The sequence below is a fragment of the Drosophila rhopaloa genome, unplaced genomic scaffold (assembly GCF_018152115.1).
Source record: "Drosophila rhopaloa isolate 14029-0021.01 unplaced genomic scaffold, ASM1815211v1 contig_80, whole genome shotgun sequence".
Lineage (NCBI taxonomy): Eukaryota > Metazoa > Arthropoda > Insecta > Diptera > Drosophilidae > Drosophila > Drosophila rhopaloa.
This window is the reverse complement of record NW_025335179.1, coordinates 885,184-903,235: the sequence shown is the minus strand read 5'-3', so window position 1 is coordinate 903,235 and position 18,052 is coordinate 885,184. Positions and strand designations below refer to the sequence as shown.

At 39.3% G+C, this 18,052-nt stretch overlaps 1 protein-coding gene across 1 annotated transcript; it reads left to right on the top strand.

Moving 5' to 3' along the window:
- Nucleotides 1–16,861: 16,861 nt before the first annotated feature.
- Nucleotides 16,862–17,512, top strand: LOC123038122. Its single transcript, XM_044461814.1, has 3 exons — nucleotides 16,862–17,092; nucleotides 17,158–17,424; nucleotides 17,483–17,512. Exons 1-3 carry the CDS (start codon nucleotides 16,862–16,864, stop codon nucleotides 17,510–17,512), a joined length of 528 nt encoding a protein of 175 aa, XP_044317749.1.
- The last annotated feature ends 540 nt before the right edge of the window (nucleotides 17,513–18,052 follow it).

The following is an 18,052-nucleotide window of genomic DNA, read 5'->3' as shown; positions in this document are numbered from 1 at the left end:
TTCCAGCTAGGCTGGCATTGTTACGCGTTATTTTGCGTATTAGTTGCTAAGCACATTCATTGTTTTTGTTCTGTTTTTCGGGCAGCGCAGCGGCAGACGTATTTATATTTGCGCTGCTAGCTGATGATGTCATTAAACGCGCAGTCGATACGGTTGCAGTTGTTGTTATAGTTACAGTTGACGTTGTTAAAGAAATTGCGGTGCTAGTTATTGCTCATGAGCTTAGGTTATTGCATACCTGCATTAGAGCACATTCAGCGCTCTTTGGCAGCAGAGACGTCGATGGTAGCGAGGGGGAGCAAGAACGCGTTATTTCTTTGTACTGAGAGCCGTCTCTCGTCTTGCTCACGTTGAAGAGGATTTTTAACTGGCTATGGACTAATAACCGCCGATTTTCGAAGCGGTCGATGAGGCTTCGCCACGCGGAGATAAACCCTTTGTTGGTCAGCGGGGCTTTGGAAACAATGGCGTGCGCATCGCCACTTGTTTTGGACAATAGGTGGAACATCCTCTCTACCGGTGTAAGACGCGAGTTGTGGATGTATATCGCGGTAAAAAGATCTCTGAAGGTGGGCCATCGCAGGTAATCACCAACGAAAACTTCGGTGTCGACTGGTGGCAAACGACAGCCCATAGACGGGGGTGTTGGAACACTGACAGAAGCCTGAGTGGGCTGGGAGGCGGCCTTGTCTATTATGTCCTGGAGCTGGACCAAACATCTCGAATATACGGCGTAGCAGTAACTGCACTTGGATTCAAGCACTGTCGATGTGGCCGTATTGCCGGCGGACACGGAAAGAAGATCGGCTTTCATAGCTCTTCTCCACCTTTTCCCACAGGTCCCGGATTTGGTCCCGATGGATTTGGCACATGCCAGGGGAAAGTCGTCCTGGTTCAGCGGCGCTCGGAGTATGAATATCCGCTTGAAATTGGCAAACCCGGTCTGTTGTGGCAATAAACTTTTTGAGGGCGATGTCTATCGCAGTTTGAGCCATCTTGGACACCGACCGAGAAAGGGGACCGGGGATAGTCCCGACGGACTCGTCGCTTTTTGCCCTTGGAATGGCAATGGCAGCCTTTGGCGTTAATTGAGACGGCCGCGGAGACGCGGATTGGGACCAGTCCAAACGGATAGGTGGGATCGACCTCGGTTTCTTGCAATCTGAGTCGCCAACTAGTTGGTCGTCGCTGCAAATGAACGAACGAAAAAAAAAACACGGAGAACGGTCACACTGCTAATTGGTGGACTAATATATAAATATTTGGAAATTTTTTTTTTTTTTTCGCGCGGAGTCCCACGGCCCACTTACCCGCCCAACCGACCGAGGGGCGCAGCCGTGTATTGTACGGCACGATTCGCGATAGGATAGACGCGAGATAGGAAAATAAAGGTAAAGGTCCGGGGAAAAAAAGTAATAGTTAGATCAATCTTGTGCCAATGAAGCAAGTATTAATCGTTTTAGGAGCGGCAGAGAGTCAAGATTTGATATTACAGGAAAAAGTCTATTATAGTCAGAACATAATACTCTGAAAGGCTCATGCAAGGCATAGTTAGATCTACAATGATTTAAAATTAGGGGAATATAATTTCTAGTTAATCTACTTGGCACAGAAAAGTTTAGCCGACTTAACAAGTCGGGGCAGTCAATATCACCATGTATAAGGTTATAAATAAAGATAGTACCAAGCATCATTCTACGGTTGGCTAGGGATGGTAAATTAATCAAAAGAAGTCTACTAGAATAAGAAGGTAAGATAAGATTTGCATCCCAGTTTAGGCGCCGTAAAGCAAAAAGAAGGAAGTTTTTTTGTACAGATTCAATACGACCAATATGTATTCCGTATTGTGGACTCCAGACGGGAGACCCATACTCCAGAATCGGACGGACTAGCGAAATAAATAAAGTTTTAGTCAAATAAGGATCATCGAATTCTTTTGACCACCTTTTAATAAATCCAAGCACTCCTCTGGCTTTATTAACCATGGACGAAATGTGATTAGAAAATTTTAGTTTAGGGTCCAAGAGAACGTCAAGATCGTTTACAAGAGTTATTCTATCCAAAGAGCTGCCACTTAACGTGTAAGTCGCGTATATCGGATTGGCCCGATAAAAAGTCATCAGCTTGCACTTGGAGCCGTTTAAATTTAGTAAATTATCTCGGCACCAGTTTTGAAAATTATCTAGATCGGATTGCAAGTCTAAATGGCAGGAAATGTCCTTATAGTGCAGGCACAACTTAACATCATCTGCGTACATAAGTACGCGAGAATGACTTATAATTGAGGGAAGATCGTTAATAAATAATGTAAAAAGTAACGGACCCAGATGGCTCCCTTGTGGGACACCGGAGGTAACACGGAGAATCTCAGAAATTGAATTTTTAAAAAGGACCCTTTGTGACCTGCCATTTAGATAACTTGAAATCCATTTAAGCAGATCAACTGGAAAACCTAAAAGGTCAAGTTTATGAATAAGAAGTAAGTGATTTACAGAGTCAAATGCTTTACTAAAGTCAGTGTAAATGACATCTGTTTGAAAACTACTATTGAAGCCTTTTATCACAAATGTAGTGAGCTCTAGAAGGTTTGTAATTGTGGATCTACGTTTAATAAATCCGTGTTGACACGGAGAAATAATTGATCTGCAAAAGTGCTGCAAATGAGGAGTAATAATTTTTTCAAAAAGCTTAGGAATAGCTGACAACTTAGAAATACCTCTGTAGTTACTGGCTTCTAACTTGTTACCTTTTTTGAAAAGAGGAATAACAAATGATTCCTTCCAAATATTTGGGAATTGGGACGTTTCTAGAGATAAGGTAAACAACTTGTGAAGAGGTTTGCACAGGGCCTTAGCGCAATACCTAAGCACGCACCCAGGAATACCATCGGGCCCTGGCGAATAAACAGGCTTAATACGAAGAAGATCCAAAAGAAGAGAGCTTTCTGTTAAAGTGGGACAGAATATGAGGTTTGACTTGGGCATGGTGTAAGAATAAGGCTGAGATGAATAATCTAAAGTAGAGTAAGTCGTTTGAAAAAATTGGGCAAATATATCGGCTATTGCCTGATCTGTGGTTCCCGTCATGTTTTCGAACGACAGCGAGGAAGGAAAAGAATTAGATTTACGCTTGGTGTTAACAAAATTATAAAACTGTTTCGGGTCCTGAGGGAACTGGACCTTACAACGGTTTAAGTAACTATTATAACACTGAGCATTAAGCACGGTAAATCTTGACCGAGCACTTAGATATCTAGTAAAAACAGATTGAGAACCGGTATTTTTATATTTCCTAAAAAGTCTGGACTTTACATTTCTTAAGTGTGTCAACTCTTTGCTAAACCAAGGTGATTTATTGGAAGTTGACGGATAGTACCACGGAGCACAGGAATTAAAAAATGAGTTTATTGCAGTATACAAAACATTAACTGCATCGGACATATTATTGCATAAGTAAAGATCAGACCAATTAAAGCCAGAAATAAAATTATTAAGCCTCAGAAAGTCTGCCTTGCGAAAACAATGTATTCGTTTGGATTTTTCTGATTTTTCTTCTATAACTCTACCCGTATCAAATGAAAGTTCGATTGTTGGGTGATATGGATCTTCAAATTGCGTGAGTGATGCTACTCTGGACAGAAACACACCTTCAGGATTCGATACAAAACACAAATCAAGTAGGCGACCTAATGAATTTCGAACATGGTTTACTTGAGATAGAGATATATCAAGCAGGCCATCAATAAAATCATGTTGTGCTATAGGTAGTAAGACATTCGATCCATCCTCAGTGGACCAAGTAACTCCAGGTATATTAAAATCACCTAGAACTATCAACTGATCCCTATTGGAAAGCTTATTTGCAACGGACTTAATAACGGATAGGTGATTTAAATAATCAGGAAGTTCAGACAACGGCGGAATATAAGAGCAAGTTATGTATATAAAGTTACCAGGAAGCGATAACTTTACACAAATAAATTCAATGGTATTGAATTCATCAAAAAATAACTCCTCAGACGGGAAGTTTGAATCAACTCCAATTAAGACTCCACCTCCCCGTCTAGAGGGACGGTCATACCTATATATTGTGTACTTACCTGGAAAAACTTCGGAGCTAAAGATCTCCGGCTTTAACCAGGTTTCTGTGAACACAATAATATGAGATGCAAAGGAAAGGCTATCAGAATGCAATTTAGTGAGTTTGCTACGCAAACCTCTTGCATTCTGATAGGAAAGAAGGAGGTTAGAAGTTAGTTTTTTGAAATTGGTACACTGGTTTGGCCTCGACTAGGAAGTTTTACTCCTACGGGCCCCTTCTTCTTTATCTTAGCCTCGAACTCTTTTACAACCATATTATCCGGCCAAAAGTCGCCCGAGCATATGGCTTCAAAAAGCTCGTTAGGGACAGTTATCTTGAAAGATGTAATGTCTCTAGCATAAGAAAACTTAAACTTTTCCACCTTTACACTATTAGAATCGGCTTTAGTTTTGTCTTGTATATAAGACAATACATCAGAAGATGTTTGATCAGGGGAAAGCCGAGAAACGAAAATTTGTTTCTTTAGTGGAACCACTAAAAGGGATTTTGGTGTAGCAGACATTGTTTCTGCAAAACCAACTTGAGCCGGTTGTCCGGACTCAGTAGTCCCTTGTGGTGGTGATACTACATTCTGAGAGATAGGTGGATCCACTAATTGTGAAACCACTACGGACAAATCGGAATTCTTAGAAGTCCCTGGTTGCATGCATTCTGTAACGGATTGTTCGGATACCGAATCTTTTTAGCTGCTGATCTTAGCAACATTTGAGGGTTTGCTGAAATCAGCTGCTGATCCGCCGGAATGCTCTGTTGTTCCTTTGATTTCGGTTGCGGGGTGTTCCCCTTTTGCTCCTTACCACCAGCGGCCTTTTTGCGCTTAGGGGACTCTTCTAATAGCTTACGACTATTAAACTGCGAGTCCAGCGCAGATAGGAGATCATCAGCTCGGCGAAAACTATCTCTAGCCACTCCGAAACAGCTAATCAGTCCCATCAGGCCGCCTTTAGTTTGGCGCATGAACGATTTCATCTCGTTCGCAACCTCGACACAAGCGTCACAACAAAACTGCAAATTGGGCCCCTTTGAAAGGTCATCACTTGTCCGACCAGTAAAACCGGCGCACTTGGTGTGCACCATATTTTCACACAGCCAGCAAGTCATATTAGACTGGTCAGCCCTGATTACGAGGCTGCATTTTTTGCAGAAGCAGACTATTATTCATTTTATTTATTTACCACTGTACCAAGAAAGCGAAATTGAAATTTATAAGCGAGCAGTTATAAGTACCGCAAGAGCGCAGAAACTGCACGCTTAGAACTTTCAAAAGCAAAGAGAGCAAGAGAGCGGGAGCGTAAATAAGTTAAAGTGCATGCACAAAAGAGAAACAACGTGGATATAAATAGGATAGAAAACACAGATAAGAATTACGAAAAACTAAAACAATTTATTAGTATCAATACAAAGTGCACTCGCGAAGCGAACGGAGTTTAAATTTATGTTTAAATAACCGAAAGAAAATTTAATGTTGTTTTTATAAAACCCACCGATGGGAATAAACGAAAACAAAATACAAAATTCGAAGCGCAGAAAAAAAACACGACCGTTCACTTTGAAAGTCAAAGACGATGTATGAAATGAAAATGTTTTGATTATATATCTTGTTTATATATTTATATATCTTGTTACTCCCTTTCTTGACTTCTGTTTTTTTGTTTATTTTAATTTTTTACCTTAGTTATTGTTGCCAAATAATTTAATTGTATTTAGTTATTTATTTATTTTTTGGGTTTGGAAAATATCTTTGATCGCAAAAAAACATCCGAAAAACCGCAATAAAAATAAATTAATTAATACATAAAATAAATTAAGTACTTTGCCGGAAATAATTAAATAGTATTTATAATTAAATAATAATTATAATTATGAATTAATAATGTTTATAATTAAAAATAAAATAATACAATAATTATAAATAATTATTTTTGAGCGAAGCCGGAACGGTGGAATTAAAACCTTGGCTTTGGTTCGGGAGAATTGTTCACTGGGTTATGCCGTCGGCAGCGCAGTGCATGCGTGAGGAACCCAGGAGAGAGAGAGAAGGGATAAGGAGTATGGCGACGCACACAAAGCGGAGACGGATAGAAAATTTTTTGGAATTGAAGGAATGTTAAATTTCTCGACTGCCGTTGCGTCGGGAAAACTCGGACGTGGAGTTGACACGAAAAAATTGATCTTGCTGACGTGTGAACGAAATTCAATGTTCGAATCACAGCTGAAGACCGGCAGCGAGAGGGAGTCTGAAAATGCTCGTACTTACCTTTTTTGCGGAAAAAATCACCGGAGCTGCTGGTGGAATGGCAGAAGGATATCCTTATCCAGCTCAAAGGACCAAAATGTTGAAGGGGGGCGATCCTGCCACAAAAAAGAATTGAAGCCACAAAAAATTCCCACGGCGCAAACGTAAAGGGAGACGAAATTAAGTCGGGGGCATCGTGGTGTAATTCGATGTGTTTTATTCGGCTGCATACATGAGACTGTAACTTAAACCTAAAGCCGCTCCCGCCCACTTTACTCCGCTGAAGCGAGAGCGGGAGATCGGCAGCGGCCGTCCGAGGAATTCGGATCCGAAACCCGGAGCTCGCAGTCTGGAGCGCGGACGTTGCGAGAAGCGAGCGAGGGAGCGCGGACGTTGCGAGAAACGAGCGAGGGAGCGCAATAGGGGCGAGAGCGAAAGTTCGGAGAGCTTAGTGAACAGCGGCGATGCAGTGGGCCCATGACCTTAACATATATTCCCAATAACCACACACCTATATATTCCCAATAACCACAAATAAAAACCGGCACAAAAAAAAAAAATTTTGAGATAACCAATACAAAATTAATAAAACAAAAAATAATAATAATAAATAAATGAATAAATTTAAGTGAACAACCACATAGTTTTGGTGCCGCCCTCGCGAAAGAGATTAACAAGCGTAACAGCGTCAGTGCCGGTGTAAAGTAACAGTTAGTTCTCGCTATGTCTGCCTTTTCGTTTCGATTTTCTTTTAGATGTTTTAACTTCGATTTTTTGCAGACCGCTAGTGCGCCAGTGCAACGAACTGCAACTGCTTGTGTTTTCTCTTTCGGGTGTTGGTGCACTCTCTTAATTACGTTCTAGTCTCTCATTTCTTTTGTTACGCCAAATGGTTTACACTTAAACCAATTTATTCGAGCCACCTAGAAACATAACTACATAAATACACACAAAAAGAAAACTATTGGCTATATTGTAATAAATTAAATAATCTTTTATTAAAATGGCACCTACAAAAACCAAAAAGAATGATAGCGCATCGGAGACAGAAAGGGAGATGGAAGATAGCTGCTCGTCGGTGCAATTTACGAAATTACAAGTTCACATTCAAATCTGCCAAAAATGAAGTTACCAAAATTTAGCGGCAAACATTCAGAGTATAAGCAATTTATTGGAATTTTTGAGCAACTGGTTGACTCTGATAATTCGTTATCTACATATCATCGAAAAATTTAACCATTTGTTAGCCTGCCTTTCTGACGAGGCATTGGGAACAATAAAAGCACTTCAAGTCATTAGCTAGTTTAAATAGAGTCTATGACAACAAGCGTTTAATTTTCTTTGAAACTCTAGCGCAGCTGTTTGAAATCCCTTCAATAACAAAAGCTTCTACGTCTGCCTTGAGGTTAATAATTGATACAGTAAGTGCAATTTTCGATTCGCTTATGTGCCTAGGGGACGAAAAAGATATTGTCAATGCGGTGATTATACATATAGTTCTTTCAAAGGTAGATCCGTATCCAAGTATGAGAAACAGCTCAATTAGGATGAACTGCCTAAATGGTCTGATTGCGTAAAGGTTTTAGATCGCCGATATGAACATGTGGCAGCCGATGAAGCGTCGAGGGTAAAGGGAAAAAGTTTTTCGGAAATGGCCTCTGGAAGCAAGAAAAATACTAGGAATTCATATACTTCCTCCAGGGTCAATAACACAAGTGATCCAAAATATTTATATTGCAGTTCTAATCATTTTATAGGTAATTGCCAGGGATTTAGCGGAATGCCAGTTTTAGATCGTTTTAACTTTGCCAAAATGAAGCAATTATGTATTAGTTGTCTAAATGTGGGACACAGAATATGCTCACACGCACATCATACTCTACTACAACGATACCAAAACTCGAGTGAGCAACATCAAGGTAGAAGCTGGCAGGACCAGCAAGGGCAAGGTACTTCTACTTCTCAGGCTTCTACCCATTCGGCTCAGGTTCTTTAAGACACTTCGGAAATTTACCAAGTAATTCTAGCAACAGCCGTTGTTAATGTTTGCGATCGATTTTTTAGGGTCGCAAGTTAACCTCATGACAGAAAGCCTTGCTTAGCTTTTAAGATTGTCAAGTCACAACTACGTTATATTCGCGGCTCAATGGACACATTTTTACATCTGAATTTTGGGGTACTGGGAACCATAACTATTAATCAGCCAGATAATATGCTTCCTGCAAGGTAGTGGACTTAGCTGATCCAGAGTTCCACAAGCCGCAAAGAATTGATCTTTTGCTCGGAGCAAAAGGGCTTGGCCTTTATAGAACTCACTACGGGTAAATATATGTAGGAATCAGGAATAAACCAGAAGAGCAAGTAGGAAGAGAGACACGGAGCGGTTGTCGCTTCTAATAAAGTATATCGAGAACGCGAGAGAAACGATAAAGTAGAACTCAAGAAGAGTCAGTCGGTGTCAAGATCTCAAGCGTCACGCAAGCACAGAAATTTAAGTTTTGTTTTAACTCATTAAAGTTAAAACCACAATATTTGTAATCGGATACCAAATAATAATAATCAATAAACATTATAATAATATATCACTTCGTCGTCTCAAGAGTTGTTTGCATCACTGCGGAATTCCTGGGGCCACAATTTTGGGGGCTCAACCGGAGATATTTGGATCCATTACAAACTACAGTCATTAAACTGAGTTGTGCGTTTAAAAACTTATTTAATTTTTTGCAACGCGGTGGTAGAATTTGGAAAGTAAAAGAAAAACTAAACGAATTTACAAAGGAGAGGCAAAATTGCAGAAATAAAAAAGTTGTGAAATTCGACTTTGTGAAACGCAAAAGAATTTGCAGAGGAGCAGACGCAAAGAGCACTGACGTGGGCAACGTAGAGGCGATTGATCAACGAGTACCAAATCTGGAAGCAACGCAATAGCTTTGTGGTGCACGTCCAGAAGCAAGAAGCAGGATTGTTGGCAGTGGTCATCTGGACAAGAGGCAAGGCGTGGAGCAGTTACGGTAGCAGGCAGAAGGATCGCTGAAGTTGTGCGTCAGGAGAAGACGAGGACGCAGGCTTCAAAGGCTGGTCAAAGCAAGATAGGGAAGCGGAAAAGTGTACGGGAGGAGATCGGCGGTCAAAGAGCAGAAAGATCTGGAGAAGTACCAATTGTGGGTTTGCAGCGAAAAGTCCATTCTGGAGCAGTACTGGTGACTTGGCGTGGCTAGAAGACGAAGAGAACGAGACAAATTGCCAAGAAGACAATATAACAATTTTTGGATTGCTGTTCTGCAATCGTGCTGTTCTGTTTACAGCAACGTAGAGTTAAGTTTTCATTCTTGCATGAATTCAAGCAGTGCATAAAGCTGCTATGTAAGCGAGTTTTCGTTTTTGATATGCATATGTATTTTATTTGATAAGCATTATATTACTCTTCTATTTTATACGATTATATTTAAGTCTTTAAAATGAACAGGCAAGAGATTTTGGCACTGCTTGTGGCAGAACTACGCAAAACTGACAGAGCTGGGAGCTGAAATGAAAGGAAAATCGAATTGCAAAATAGACTGCTTGCTCACTATGGTTTGCAAATTGATGATAACAATGAGGTAGGAATTGAAGTGGATGATGATGAGGGCGGATCTTTCGTTTCCGTACCTTCACAGGCTCATGAAAATGGTGGATCAAATAGGAATTCAATTGTAGGTGGGCAAAACCGTGAAAGTTTTAATTCGGGTAGGTCATGGTTTACTTTGAAGGATGTGGAAGGAAGTGTGTAACAGTTTTCGGGAAATAGTTCACCAGACGTTAATCAGTGGATTGAGGAACTTGAAGAATGTGCACAAACTGTGGAATGGAGTCAGCTGCAGGTTTTTATTTATGCTAAACAACTACTCAGCGGAGCGGCGAAGCTTTTTATTCGTAGTCAGCGAGGTGTTCGGGATTGGAGATCTTTAAAGAACGCATTACTCAACAAATTTGGTGTGAGGGTGTCATCAGCAGAGGTACATCGTAGACTTGGCAAAAGGCAGCAGAGGAAGACCGAATCGTTGCATGAGTACCTGTATGCATTAATGGAATTGGCAAAGCCAATTGATCTGGATGATGAAAGCTTGATTGAATACTTTGTCGACGGTATTCCAGACTCTAAGACAAATAAGGCTTTACTTTACCAAGCAAAGAGTATGAGGCAGTTGAAAGTATTGATTGAGGTATATCAGAAGATGCGAGTATCAGTAAAGCAATTCAAGTATGACTCTCACTTCAATAAAGGTGACAAAGAGGTAGTAAAAACAGCCGAGAAAGTAAGGAAATGCTTTAACTGTGGGGACGAATCTCATATCAAAAGAGATTGCCCGAAGAAAGATAATAAGTGTTTTAGATGCAACCAACCAGGACATAGAGCAGCTCAGTGCAAATACGAGATCGTAGCTAAACAGGAAAAGACAACAAACTTAGTACAGACGGAAGACAGGGCGAAGCCAACAAGCACGTTTACGTCTTCAGGATTGGAGTTAAAGTACATTTCATCTGGAAAAGTTATTTTTAAAGGATTGATAGATACAGGAGCTGATTTGTGCTTAATGCGTCGCAATGTTTTCTCAAAGCTCGGAGTGGAAAAATTAACAGGAAACGAAAAATGTTTGACAGGTATCGGTGAAAGCCAAATTGTGACTTTTGGAAGTGTGACAATCCCAGTACAAATAGATGGTATTAATCTCTGTGTAGAATTTCACATAATATCGGATGAGGACATGGCTTTTGAAGCTATTTTAGGTAGAACTCTCTTAGATAGTGTGGATATGAAGATAACAAAGGACGGTACAGAGTTGATTCGCAGATCAGACAGTCAGGTAACAAAAACAAGTAAGTTCATGCACAGAGTTGTTGGAGGAGTTTCAGAGTTGGTGTATGCTAACTATAGAGCAGACGGAAAAAAAGCAGGACATAGAGTTGTCGCATTTGCCACATTCGTTTAGAGGTGTCGTGAAACACATGATTGATGAATACAAGCCGAATCTGAATGTTCTTTGTCCGGTCGAGATGAAGATTATACTAACCGATGAATCGCCAGTATTTCAACATCCTCGACGTATTCCTTATACTGAACAGAAGATAGTAGATGCGCAGGTTAAAGAGTGGCTCAAAGAGAAAATTATCAAAACAAGTTCTTCAGAGTACGCTTCTCCAATCGTACTTGTGTCAAAAAAGAATGGGCAGAAACGATTGTGTTGCGACTATCGTAAATTAAACGAGAAAATTGTGCGAGATAACTTTCCGATGGTACAGATGGATAGCGTTATCGAAAAGTTACAGGGAGCGATGATTTTCACAACACTAGATTTAACAAACGGTTATATTCATGTTCCAGTTGAGGTGAATCTCAGAAGTTTACATCATTGGTTACACAGAACGGACAATTTGAATTCTTGTATGTGCCTTTTGGTATTTCAAACTCCCCGGCAGTATTTACTCGCTTTATAATGTCAGTTCTCAGGGACCTCATTAAAAACGGTGAGGCAGTTGTCTACATGGACGATATTATTATTCCCAGCAAAGATATCAGTGAGGGAGTAGAGAAGCTTAAAAAAGTGCTTGAAGTAGCAGAGGGAAATGGATGGAGGACTAACTGGATCAAGTGTCAAATTTTACAGAGCAGGGTCGATTTTCTAGGATATGTTATAGAAAACGGTTCGATCACACCCAGTAATGAGAAAACGCAAGCGGTATCAAATTTTCCAGTGCCCTCTGATCGTAAAGCTATTCAGCGATTTCTTGGTCTAACGTCGTATTTTAGGAAGTTCGTGGATGGATATGCAGTTATAGCGAAGCCGTTGTCAGATTTGCTGAGGAAAGATGTCAAGTTTGTGTTCAAGGAGTTGCAGCAGGTTGCATTCGAACAATTAAAGGCAGCATTGATTAGAAAACCAGTTTTGAAACTGTATAATCCTAAATTGACTACTGAAATACACACGGACGCGTCTAAGTTTGGTTTTGGGGCAGTCCTTCTGCAAAAGGACCTAGAAGACGGTCAACTACACCCTGTTATGTACATGAGTCGTAAAACGAAGCCATGTGAAGAAAAATATCACTCATACGAACTGGAAGTGTTGGCAGTCATTGCAGCGTTGACTAAATGGCGTGTATATGTGTTGGGAACGAGAGTCAAAATCATCACTGATTGTAACGCGTTCGCCATGACAATGAAAAAGAAAGAAGTTCCGTTGCGAGTGGCTAGATGGGCAATGTTTTTGCAAGATTATGATTACGAGATAGAACATAGATCAGGCACGAAAATGAGGCATGTAGACGCGCTTAGTCGAGTTGCTTGTTTCGTATTGACAGAGAGTGTGATGCACAGATTAAAAGAAGCTCAGATGGCAGATGAATGGACAAGAGCCGCCCGAAGCCTGGTGGAAAATAAGGGACATGAGAATTATTACATCGCCAATCAAATATTGTTCAAAGACCCCGACCGAGAGTTAATAGTAGTCCCATCTCAAATGGAAATTGAAATCATACAAATTGCTCATAGGCAAGGCCATTTTTCGGCGAAGAAAACACAAGACTTGGTGGAGAAATCTTATTTCATTCCAAAGCTGAGAGATAAAGTATCCAGAGTAGTAGGCAGTTGTGTGGAGTGCATTATGGTTAACGCAAAAATGGGAAAACAGGAAGGATATTTAAATCCTATTGATAAGGGGGACAAACCTTTAGTCACTTATCACATTGATCATGTGGGACCAATGGAGATCACCAAGAAAAAGTATAATCACATCCTAGTTGTCGTAGATGCATTTTCGAAATTTGTTTGGTTGTATCCGACGCGCAGTACAGGAGTCGAAGAGGTACTTAATTGTTTAGAGAGGCAAGCAGTAACCTTTGGTAATCCGTTCAGGATGGTATCAGATAGGGGTGCAGCGTTCACCTCGCACTTATTTAAGGAATACTGCGACAAACAAAAGATTCAGCATTTATTAATCGCTACAGGTGTACCTCGTGGTAACGGGCAGGTCGAAAGAATGCATAAAATCGTTGTGCCAATGTTGTCGAAGATGAGTCTAGAGAATCCAGGAAATTGGTACAAGCATGTCGGTAAAGTGCAGCAATTAATCAACAATATCGAGCCTAGGAGCACAAAAGTAACTCCGTTTAAGTTGTTAACAGGTGTCGATATGCGTGTAGTTGACATAGCGAATTTGAAAGAACATGTGCAGCAGTCTTTGATTCAGGAGTTAGCCGATGACCGAGATCAGATACGCAAAGAAGCCAGGGAAAATATTCAAGCCCTACAGGAGGAAAACAGACGATCCTTTGACTCAAAGAGGAAGGACGAAAAGCTCTACAACTTGAATGATTTAGTTGCGATCAGGCGTACGCAGTATGGTGTTGGTCTAAAGTTAAAAGGAAAATATCTTGGACCTTATAAGGTAGTTAAAGTTCACAAACATGGCAGGTATGATGTTGAAAAAGTGGGAGATAGCGAAGGTCCTTTGAAAACAACCACTGTAGCTGAATTTATGAAGAAGTTCGGGACGAACATCACGTCAGGAGGGCCGAATGTAGGAATCAGGAATAAACCAGAAGAGCAAGTAGGAAGAGAGACACGGAGCGGTTGTCGCTTCTAATAAAGTATATCGAGAACGCGAGAGAAACGATAAAGTAGAACTCAAGAAGAGTCAGTCGGTGTCAAGATCTCAAGCGTCACGCAAGCACAGAAATTTAAGTTTTGTTAACTCATTAAAGTTAAAACCACAATATTTGTAATCGGATACCAAATAATAATAATCAATAAACATTATAATAATATATCACTTCGTCGTCTCAAGAGTTGTTTGCATCACTGCGGAATTCCTGGGGCCACATATATAATTACACACGACTTCCATTTAGTCGACAAAAGTTTTCCAATACCTTGTGATGGCATACTAGGTATAGATTTTATAAAACAATATAATTGCCAATTAGATTTCACTCAAAGTGGCGACTCACTAATTCTTCGTCCAAGCAACTTAAATTATCCGTTTAATCTGCAAATACTTCATACTTGTGACAATAATGCCACAGTCCTCCCCGCTCGTTCCGAAGTCGTCCGTGAAATACAAATTCCACCAATAAAAAATCAAGTTTTGATATTAAATCAAGAAATTGATGAAGGAATTTATATTGCAAATACCATTTCCAACCATAAAAATACTTATGTCCGAATTTTAAATACAACTAACACAAATAAGATCGTAAATTTAAATAAAATAAAATATGAAACCCTAAATGACTACGAAATAGTAAAAAACAATAACGAAGAAAGAGAAAAATTCATTATGCAAAAATTAACTTATTTAAAAACCAATTAAAAGATTTATGTACCAGATATTCAGATATATTCGGACTTGAAACCGAATCTATAACAACTAATAATTTCTATAAACAAAAACTGAGATTGAAGGATGAGGAGCCCGTATACATTAAAAATTATAAAAGTCCTCACAGCCAAGTAGAAGAAATTCAAGCCCAAGTACAGAAATTAATAGACGACAAAATAGTCGAACCATCCGTATCTGAATATAATAGCCCACTTTGGTGATTAGTAATTGACTATCGTCAAATTAATAAAAAAATGTTGTCCGATAAATTTCCGCTCCCTAGAATTGATGAAATTTTAGATCAACTAGGTAGAGCAAATTTCTCATGCCTAGACTTAATGTCAGGTTTTCACCAAATTGAACTTGAAAAAAGTTCTAGAAATATACCGTCATTTTCAACGGGCAATGGCTCGTATTGCATTACGCGATTACCATTTGGCTTGAAAATAGCCCCAATCTCTTTTCAAAGAATGATTAAAGATCATCATGGATGATCTAATAGTAATCGGTTCTTCCGAAAAACATATGGTCAAAAACTTAACTGATGTTTCCGACAAAGGTAGGAAATTCAATCTGAAATTACATCCTGAAAAATGTTCATTTTTCATGCATGAAGTCACATTTTTGGGACACAAATACACTGATAAAGGAATCTTGTCTGACGACAAAAAATATGATGTCATTAAATATTATCCAGTCCCGCAAGACGCGGACAGCGCAAAACGATTCATTGCATTTTGCAATTATTATAGACGCTTTTCAAAAAACCTTGCCGATTACTCACGTCACTTAACAAGATTATGCAAAAAAGACGTAAAGTTCGAATGGACATCTGAATGCCTTCGATCATCTGAAAACGGCACTAATAAATCCAACCTTGTTACAATATCCAGACTTTTCTAAAGAATTCTGTATAACAACTGATGCAAGTAAGCAAGCGTGTGGAGCGGTTTTAACTCAAAACCATAACGACTCCAACTTCCAATTGCATATGCATCCAGAACCTTTACAAAAGGAGAGAGCAACAAGAGTACAACTGAGCAAGAATTAGTATAATTGAGTATAATTTTACAGTAGAATATCTGAATGGCAAAGATAATTTCGTAGCAGATGCGCTATCAAGAATAACCATCAAACGGCTACAAGAAATAACAGGATCGATACATAAAGTCACTACAAGATACCAAAGTAAACAAAATTCCTGTCTCTGCTTTATGATTCTCATTTTTTTCTTCGAAATACCATTACAAAAAATAGTTAAAGTTGGTATAACTATATTTTGTTGGAATATCAATAAATCCGATTTGAACACAAGGTATCCGTTTTGAGCCTTAATTGGGTTTATTTGTCCCACTGCCATTTTAGTTATGGTTAATAGTATAATTGCGAAAATGATGATCTTAAACAGATTGTTGATTCCGTTCAGCTTCCCTGGAATTGTCATATTTGCTTTTATTATTTTTCTTCTTCTTCTTAAATTTAGATTTATAATGAGTTATTTTCCTGCATCTATTTGTTTCCTCAAAATGTTTTTCATCTATGGTACTGTTTAATCGTGTGTCTATTTCAAAATCATGTCGTTTCTTATTTAGTCTGTCGATCTTCTTCGCTTTTCTTTCTTGTGTGTTATACTCGGGACTTCCTGCATACAAAAATATGTCAGCTGGTATTCTATTTGTTGCATTTGTAATAAGTTAACATTATTAGTATATTACTGTTTAGTAAATAAAGTTAAAATACCATTTTAGTATATTACTATCGATAACTATTATTATTATATAATCAAGAATATGCTGACACACTTGAATAAAAGGGACGCTAAAAGGCAGACGCGCCACAAGAAACTGAATAATTAAATCTTTTAATTATAAGCCAATCAGGCTTATTACATGGTGTCAGTTCGTTGACCGAATTGGATTGTTCATCATTGGCGATTGAGTGGCCTAAGTGGAAAAGGTCTTTTCTGATGTACATGATGGCCGCTGGAAAAGATACGGACACAGAAAGAAAAGAAAAATTGCAACTTTTCTTTGGCTTGCTGGACCAAGGGTGACGGAAATTTACAGCACGCTGTTCCCGAACGACGGAACTGCAAATGGCATGGTGGCCGCCAACGTGACGTCATTAGAGCCATCAACGTCATTTAATTCCATTTAAGAACATCACGATGGAATCCTTCAAGTTCAACAATGTCATGCAGAGCGACGGACAGCCATTCTTGGAATTTGAGACGAAGCTACGTAAGCAAGTACAGTTGTGCGACTTCAAATGTGAGGGCGGCAAATCATACGAAAAACGAATGCTGTTCGATCGCGTCGTAATTGGTGTACACGTTAAAAAACTACAGCTTAAACTGCTGGAAGCAAAGAATAAGCAGTTGGAGGATATCATCAATGATGTAAGGCGTTTAAAGCAGCAACTAAAAAGAACGAGCTACTAAAATGTGCAGAAAACAAAACCAAGTCTGTGGAAAACAACACGATCAACGCAATGAATCGCCGATGCTACAACTGTGGGACGCTTTTCAACTATAACCATCCATCGGAGTGCAAGGCTAATGGGATAATATGCCATGTCTGCGGAAAAGCTGGACACTTTGCAAAATACTGCAAACAAAAGAAGCGCATGGACAACAACAACAAGCAAGTGGAAAATGGAGTGACCAACAGCAACGCCAAGTCATTAGTGGAAGTTGATCACAAGCTAGCCAAGGGAGCTGGTTGGAATCAGGTACAGACAAATCTATCAAAGATAATAAACAAGTAAATTATACTGATTTAAATTTTAGAATAAGTGGGTGTGGACTAAACCGAGTTAAATGGACAAACCATTAGATATTAATGGAAAAGACATTACCTTTAAAGTGGATACTGGCGCAGATGTCAATTGTATTCCAATAGATATAGTGAAAGATCTCAAACTTGAAGTTATAAAAGAGAATCTCATAATTTTTGATTACAACAATGTTAAAGTTAATAATTACGGAATAGCAACAGCAAGCTGCACTGATTTAAACTCAAAACAAGAGAGAACGCTATAGTCGGGTGCCCTGACTACCAGATACCCGTTACTCAGGTAAAGGGAGTGCTCACGCATAACTGTTTAACGAATGGTCCGATTTGAAAAATTTCTTCTACATTTCGATAGGTATTGATAAACACAATAAAACTGCATTTTTACTTTTCCGAAATATTTAAATTTTTAAAATCGTATATAAGCGATTGTGGGCGTTAAAGGGGGCGTGGCACCTTTTTGAAACAAACTTGCGCTGCGTAGGAACTCCTAGAATCTGCATGCAAAATGCCAATCTTCTAGCTTTTATAGTTTCCGAGATCTCAGCGTTCATACGGACGGACAG

Bases quoted from the DNA above. Each gene is read 5' to 3' on its own strand.
- LOC123038122 (XM_044461814.1), top strand. From the start codon at position 16,862: ATGGAATCCTTCAAGTTCAACAATGTCATGCAGAGCGACGGACAGCCA. The intron at 17,093-17,157 runs GTAAGGCGTTTA...AACAAAACCAAG, and splicing joins TGGAGGATATCATCAATGAT to TCTGTGGAAAACAACACGAT. The intron at 17,425-17,482 runs GTACAGACAAAT...TTTAAATTTTAG, and splicing joins AGGGAGCTGGTTGGAATCAG to AATAAGTGGGTGTGGACTAA.